General features: G+C 47.2%; 1 protein-coding gene across 1 annotated transcript in view; it reads right to left on the minus strand.

Annotated features, from left to right (window-relative positions):
• Window positions 1-486: 486 nt before the first annotated feature.
• LOC107704574 (dmX-like protein 1) overlaps window positions 487-7,269 on the minus strand; it is a gene marked incomplete at its 5' end in the record, with an annotated part of 28,015 nt that continues 21,232 nt past the window's right edge. The window contains 4 exons of the mRNA XM_016507530.1: window positions 487-710; window positions 6,030-6,082; window positions 6,157-6,248; window positions 7,179-7,256. Of these exons, the coding sequence (XP_016363016.1) occupies window positions 487-710; window positions 6,030-6,082; window positions 6,157-6,248; window positions 7,179-7,256 (447 nt within the window). The remainder of the gene's footprint in view (window positions 711-6,029; window positions 6,083-6,156; window positions 6,249-7,178; window positions 7,257-7,269) is intronic.

A 7,269-nucleotide genomic window follows, 5' to 3' on the forward strand; every position in this document is an offset into this window, starting at 1 on the left:
ATAGGAATTTTTAAAGAGGAAAATGTGTTGAATTTTTATGAAAAATGCACAACAAATCTTAATGGTCCTTAAAAACAGGCTTCATTTACATACACTCTCTTTCATTTCAGATCAATCAAACCTGTTCACCAGCAACTCTCAAAGCACCCAAGTGTTTTTAACTAAGACTGAAACGACTAAAAACTGTTTCCTGTAATTGAAATAAAGCTGAAATAAAATGACATAGATAAATATTATATGAAAGTTTTAAAACTAAAAATTTTAAATTAGAAATGTTGCCTTGGAAACGAACTGAAATACAGCTACAATTACTACGTAGTAAATTTTTACAAAAAGGTACTAAAATTACTAAAACTGATATAAACAAAGGCTAAAAAAAATTAAATAATAATAAAAGTAAAAAAAAAAAACTAAAATGAAAACTGAAAATGTCAAACTAAAAGCTAATAGAAGATCTGAGCTATGAGAGTATATAAAGGGTGAGGCTCATACCTTGATGTTGCCCTCGGCCGATCCGCTCATGAAGCAGCTCTCGCTGGCGTCGACGGCCAGTGCTTTGACGGCCGAGTCGTGCGCCTGGAAACTCTGGCGCTGGATCTTCAGACTGAGGTCCAGAACACTGATGCAGCCCTTCCGGCCTCCGCTGAGCAGCAGCTGCTGTTTAGATGCCAGAGCTAGAACCGTGGAGCCGGACTCGTGACAGCTGAAGCCTGCAGTACACGACTCGTTTAGACACGCTTCTACAGGGGTGTGTGTGTGTGAGAAGAGTGTGAGAGTGTGTGGGTGTGTGTGTGTGAGAAGAGTGTGAGAGTGTGTGGGTGTGTGTGTGTGAGAAGAGTGTGAGAGTGTGTGGGTGTGTGTGTGTGAGAAGAGTGTGAGAGTGTGTGGGTGTGTGTGTGTGAGAAGAGTGTGAGAGTGTGTGGGTGTGTGTGTGTGAGAAGAGTGTGAGAGTGTGTGGGTGTGTGTGTGTGAGAAGAGTGTGAGAGTGTGTGGGTGTGTGTGTGTGAGAAGAGTGTGAGAGTGTGTGGGTGTGTGTGTGTGAGAAGAGTGTGAGAGTGTGTGGGTGTGTGTGTGTGAGAAGAGTGTGAGAGTGTGTGGGTGTGTGTGTGTGAGAAGAGTGTGAGAGTGTGTGGGTGTGTGTGTGTGAGAAGAGTGTGAGAGTGTGTGGGTGTGTGTGTGTGAGAAGAGTGTGAGAGTGTGTGGGTGTGTGTGTGTGAGAAGAGTGTGAGAGTGTGTGGGTGTGTGTGTGTGAGAAGAGTGTGAGAGTGTGTGGGTGTGTGTGTGTGAGAAGAGTGTGAGAGTGTGTGGGTGTGTGTGTGTGAGAAGAGTGTGAGAGTGTGTGGGTGTGTGTGTGTGAGAAGAGTGTGAGAGTGTGTGGGTGTGTGTGTGTGAGAAGAGTGTGAGAGTGTGTGGGTGTGTGTGTGTGAGAAGAGTGTGAGAGTGTGTGGGTGTGTGTGTGTGAGAAGAGTGTGAGAGTGTGTGGGTGTGTGTGTGTGAGAAGAGTGTGAGAGTGTGTGGGTGTGTGTGTGTGAGAAGAGTGTGAGAGTGTGTGGGTGTGTGTGTGTGAGAAGAGTGTGAGAGTGTGTGGGTGTGTGTGTGTGAGAAGAGTGTGAGAGTGTGTGGGTGTGTGTGTGTGAGAAGAGTGTGAGAGTGTGTGGGTGTGTGTGTGTGAGAAGAGTGTGAGAGTGTGTGGGTGTGTGTGTGTGAGAAGAGTGTGAGAGTGTGTGGGTGTGTGTGTGTGAGAAGAGTGTGAGAGTGTGTGGGTGTGTGTGTGTGAGAAGAGTGTGAGAGTGTGTGGGTGTGTGTGTGTGAGAAGAGTGTGAGAGTGTGTGGGTGTGTGTGTGTGAGAAGAGTGTGAGAGTGTGTGGGTGTGTGTGTGTGAGAAGAGTGTGAGAGTGTGTGGGTGTGTGTGTGTGAGAAGAGTGTGAGAGTGTGTGGGTGTGTGTGTGTGAGAAGAGTGTGAGAGTGTGTGGGTGTGTGTGTGTGAGAAGAGTGTGAGAGTGTGTGGGTGTGTGTGTGTGAGAAGAGTGTGAGAGTGTGTGGGTGTGTGTGTGTGAGAAGAGTGTGAGAGTGTGTGGGTGTGTGTGTGTGAGAAGAGTGTGAGAGTGTGTGGGTGTGTGTGTGTGAGAAGAGTGTGAGAGTGTGTGGGTGTGTGTGTGTGAGAAGAGTGTGAGAGTGTGTGGGTGTGTGTGTGTGAGAAGAGTGTGAGAGTGTGTGGGTGTGTGTGTGTGAGAAGAGTGTGAGAGTGTGTGGGTGTGTGTGTGTGAGAAGAGTGTGAGAGTGTGTGGGTGTGTGTGTGTGAGAAGAGTGTGAGAGTGTGTGGGTGTGTGTGTGTGAGAAGAGTGTGAGAGTGTGTGGGTGTGTGTGTGTGAGAAGAGTGTGAGAGTGTGTGGGTGTGTGTGTGTGAGAAGAGTGTGAGAGTGTGTGGGTGTGTGTGTGTGAGAAGAGTGTGAGAGTGTGTGGGTGTGTGTGTGTGAGAAGAGTGTGAGAGTGTGTGGGTGTGTGTGTGTGAGAAGAGTGTGAGAGTGTGTGGGTGTGTGTGTGTGAGAAGAGTGTGAGAGTGTGTGGGTGTGTGTGTGTGAGAAGAGTGTGAGAGTGTGTGGGTGTGTGTGTGTGAGAAGAGTGTGAGAGTGTGTGGGTGTGTGTGTGTGAGAAGAGTGTGAGAGTGTGTGGGTGTGTGTGTGTGAGAAGAGTGTGAGAGTGTGTGGGTGTGTGTGTGTGAGAAGAGTGTGAGAGTGTGTGGGTGTGTGTGTGTGAGAAGAGTGTGAGAGTGTGTGGGTGTGTGTGTGTGAGAAGAGTGTGAGAGTGTGTGGGTGTGTGTGTGTGAGAAGAGTGTGAGAGTGTGTGGGTGTGTGTGTGTGAGAAGAGTGTGAGAGTGTGTGGGTGTGTGTGTGTGAGAAGAGTGTGAGAGTGTGTGGGTGTGTGTGTGTGAGAAGAGTGTGAGAGTGTGTGGGTGTGTGTGTGTGAGAAGAGTGTGAGAGTGTGTGGGTGTGTGTGTGTGAGAAGAGTGTGAGAGTGTGTGGGTGTGTGTGTGTGAGAAGAGTGTGAGAGTGTGTGGGTGTGTGTGTGTGAGAAGAGTGTGAGAGTGTGTGGGTGTGTGTGTGTGAGAAGAGTGTGAGAGTGTGTGGGTGTGTGTGTGTGAGAAGAGTGTGAGAGTGTGTGGGTGTGTGTGTGTGAGAAGAGTGTGAGAGTGTGTGGGTGTGTGTGTGTGAGAAGAGTGTGAGAGTGTGTGGGTGTGTGTGTGTGAGAAGAGTGTGAGAGTGTGTGGGTGTGTGTGTGTGAGAAGAGTGTGAGAGTGTGTGGGTGTGTGTGTGTGAGAAGAGTGTGAGAGTGTGTGGGTGTGTGTGTGTGAGAAGAGTGTGAGAGTGTGTGGGTGTGTGTGTGTGAGAAGAGTGTGAGAGTGTGTGGGTGTGTGTGTGTGAGAAGAGTGTGAGAGTGTGTGGGTGTGTGTGTGTGAGAAGAGTGTGAGAGTGTGTGGGTGTGTGTGTGTGAGAAGAGTGTGAGAGTGTGTGGGTGTGTGTGTGTGAGAAGAGTGTGAGAGTGTGTGGGTGTGTGTGTGTGAGAAGAGTGTGAGAGTGTGTGGGTGTGTGTGTGTGAGAAGAGTGTGAGAGTGTGTGGGTGTGTGTGTGTGAGAAGAGTGTGAGAGTGTGTGGGTGTGTGTGTGTGAGAAGAGTGTGAGAGTGTGTGGGTGTGTGTGTGTGAGAAGAGTGTGAGAGTGTGTGGGTGTGTGTGTGTGAGAAGAGTGTGAGAGTGTGTGGGTGTGTGTGTGTGAGAAGAGTGTGAGAGTGTGTGGGTGTGTGTGTGTGAGAAGAGTGTGAGAGTGTGTGGGTGTGTGTGTGTGAGAAGAGTGTGAGAGTGTGTGGGTGTGTGTGTGTGAGAAGAGTGTGAGAGTGTGTGGGTGTGTGTGTGTGAGAAGAGTGTGAGAGTGTGTGGGTGTGTGTGTGTGAGAAGAGTGTGAGAGTGTGTGGGTGTGTGTGTGTGAGAAGAGTGTGAGAGTGTGTGGGTGTGTGTGTGTGAGAAGAGTGTGAGAGTGTGTGGGTGTGTGTGTGTGAGAAGAGTGTGAGAGTGTGTGGGTGTGTGTGTGTGAGAAGAGTGTGAGAGTGTGTGGGTGTGTGTGTGTGAGAAGAGTGTGAGAGTGTGTGGGTGTGTGTGTGTGAGAAGAGTGTGAGAGTGTGTGGGTGTGTGTGTGTGAGAAGAGTGTGAGAGTGTGTGGGTGTGTGTGTGTGAGAAGAGTGTGAGAGTGTGTGGGTGTGTGTGTGTGAGAAGAGTGTGAGAGTGTGTGGGTGTGTGTGTGTGAGAAGAGTGTGAGAGTGTGTGGGTGTGTGTGTGTGAGAAGAGTGTGAGAGTGTGTGGGTGTGTGTGTGTGAGAAGAGTGTGAGAGTGTGTGGGTGTGTGTGTGTGAGAAGAGTGTGAGAGTGTGTGGGTGTGTGTGTGTGAGAAGAGTGTGAGAGTGTGTGGGTGTGTGTGTGTGAGAAGAGTGTGAGAGTGTGTGGGTGTGTGTGTGTGAGAAGAGTGTGAGAGTGTGTGGGTGTGTGTGTGTGAGAAGAGTGTGAGAGTGTGTGGGTGTGTGTGTGTGAGAAGAGTGTGAGAGTGTGTGGGTGTGTGTGTGTGAGAAGAGTGTGAGAGTGTGTGGGTGTGTGTGTGTGAGAAGAGTGTGAGAGTGTGTGGGTGTGTGTGTGTGAGAAGAGTGTGAGAGTGTGTGGGTGTGTGTGTGTGAGAAGAGTGTGAGAGTGTGTGGGTGTGTGTGTGTGAGAAGAGTGTGAGAGTGTGTGGGTGTGTGTGTGTGAGAAGAGTGTGAGAGTGTGTGGGTGTGTGTGTGTGAGAAGAGTGTGAGAGTGTGTGGGTGTGTGTGTGTGAGAAGAGTGTGAGAGTGTGTGGGTGTGTGTGTGTGAGAAGAGTGTGAGAGTGTGTGGGTGTGTGTGTGTGAGAAGAGTGTGAGAGTGTGTGGGTGTGTGTGTGTGAGAAGAGTGTGAGAGTGTGTGGGTGTGTGTGTGTGAGAAGAGTGTGAGAGTGTGTGGGTGTGTGTGTGTGAGAAGAGTGTGAGAGTGTGTGGGTGTGTGTGTGTGAGAAGAGTGTGAGAGTGTGTGGGTGTGTGTGTGTGAGAAGAGTGTGAGAGTGTGTGGGTGTGTGTGTGTGAGAAGAGTGTGAGAGTGTGTGGGTGTGTGTGTGTGAGAAGAGTGTGAGAGTGTGTGGGTGTGTGTGTGTGAGAAGAGTGTGAGAGTGTGTGGGTGTGTGTGTGTGAGAAGAGTGTGAGAGTGTGTGGGTGTGTGTGTGTGAGAAGAGTGTGAGAGTGTGTGGGTGTGTGTGTGTGAGAAGAGTGTGAGAGTGTGTGGGTGTGTGTGTGTGAGAAGAGTGTGAGAGTGTGTGGGTGTGTGTGTGTGAGAAGAGTGTGAGAGTGTGTGGGTGTGTGTGTGTGAGAAGAGTGTGAGAGTGTGTGGGTGTGTGTGTGTGAGAAGAGTGTGAGAGTGTGTGGGTGTGTGTGTGTGAGAAGAGTGTGAGAGTGTGTGGGTGTGTGTGTGTGAGAAGAGTGTGAGAGTGTGTGGGTGTGTGTGTGTGAGAAGAGTGTGAGAGTGTGTGGGTGTGTGTGTGTGAGAAGAGTGTGAGAGTGTGTGGGTGTGTGTGTGTGAGTGTGTGTGTGTGTGAAGAGTGTGAGAGTGTGTGGGTGTGTCTGTGAGAGAGAGAGTGTGAGTGTGTGTGTGTGAGAGAGAGAGTGTGCAGGTTTATATATCCTGGTGGGGACTTAAACCTGACTACACACAGACTCATGGGGACTCGTGTCACGGTGAGGACCTAAATTGTTGTCCCCACGGGTACAAAAGCTTGTAAATCATACAGAATGAAGTTTTTTGAAAATCTAAAAATGCAGAAAGTTTCCTGTGAGGGGTAGGTTTAGGGGTAGGGTTGGTGTAGGGAGATAGAATATACGGTCTGTACAGTAGAAAAACCATTACGCCTATGGAGAGTCCCCACAAGGATAGCTGACCAGACTGTGTGTGTGTGTGTGTGTGTGTGTGTGTGAGATGACTTACCGTGAACCAGACTGTATGCTGGCGTGACCAGAGTATCCCACAGACACACGTTCCTGTGACGAGACAGTGTCTTTATGAATTGAAGCTTACATTTTTCAGATTTTTCTGTGTTTGTGTCCGGCTGTACCTGTTGTCTGTGGACAGGCCTGCGGTGGCGATGAGAGACGACGAGCCCACAAACACAAAGTCATTCGCCGTCTTATTGTGACACTGAAGCGTCTGCAGGAAAAGAAGGAGACGATCACATGATGAGGAGAACACAGCGGTTTTACACTAAGAAATGTAGGTTTATTCGACACAGACACATTAAGAATGGCAAAGATGTTATCGGTGCATCCAAACCAACAAAATCACAATTCAAGCTTCATTCCCAATAGTGAAGCTTCCAGTGCACAGATACACATACACCACCACACAATAATGAACTTAAACAATAAAATATAAAAGTGCACAGAGACCGTCTGAGACACAATAAACGTGACAAGATTGTGAACATATTTACAGTGTTATGAATATGAATACATAGGAGTGAAACTATAAGAAATTGCACTGAACAGTGTGAGTAACTGCAATTATTTGAACAAAAATACAGTTAAATTATGAAATATTATTACAGTTTAAAACCGCTGTTTTCTATGTGAATATCTGTTAAACTGTAATGTATTTCTGTGATGCGCAGCTGTATTTTCAGCATCATTACTCCAGTATTCAGTGTCACATGATCTTCAGAAATCATTCTAATATGCTGATTTGCTGCTCAATTATTATTGTACCACATTTCCCATAAAAAATATTGAGCAACACAACTGTTTTCAACATTGATAATAATCAGAAATGTTTCTTGAGCAGCAAATCAGCATATTAGAATGATTTCTGAAGATCATGTGACACTGAAGACTGCAGTAATGATGCTGAAAATACAGCTGCGCATCACAGAAATACATTACAGTTTAACAGAGATTCACATAGAAAACAGCTGTTTTAAATTTTAATAATATTTCATAATTTTTACTGTATTTGTTATAAAAATAAATTAAAAATAAAAATAAAAATAAAAAATACGCTCTAATGAGCAGAAGAAACTTAATTAAAAACATTTAAAAATCATAATGTTTCCAACTGAAGTAACAAGGAGAGCGATGGATGTACCAGATAGGGTTTGGGAGCGTTTCCTGAGGTGCTGGTCTGCCAGAGACTGAGCGCTCCGTCTGCATCCACGATCCCGAACTACAACACACAC

The sequence above is a fragment of the Sinocyclocheilus anshuiensis genome, unplaced genomic scaffold (genome assembly GCF_001515605.1).
Source record: "Sinocyclocheilus anshuiensis isolate Anshui unplaced genomic scaffold, SAMN03320099.WGS_v1.1 scaffold1614, whole genome shotgun sequence".
NCBI lineage: Eukaryota > Metazoa > Chordata > Actinopteri > Cypriniformes > Cyprinidae > Sinocyclocheilus > Sinocyclocheilus anshuiensis.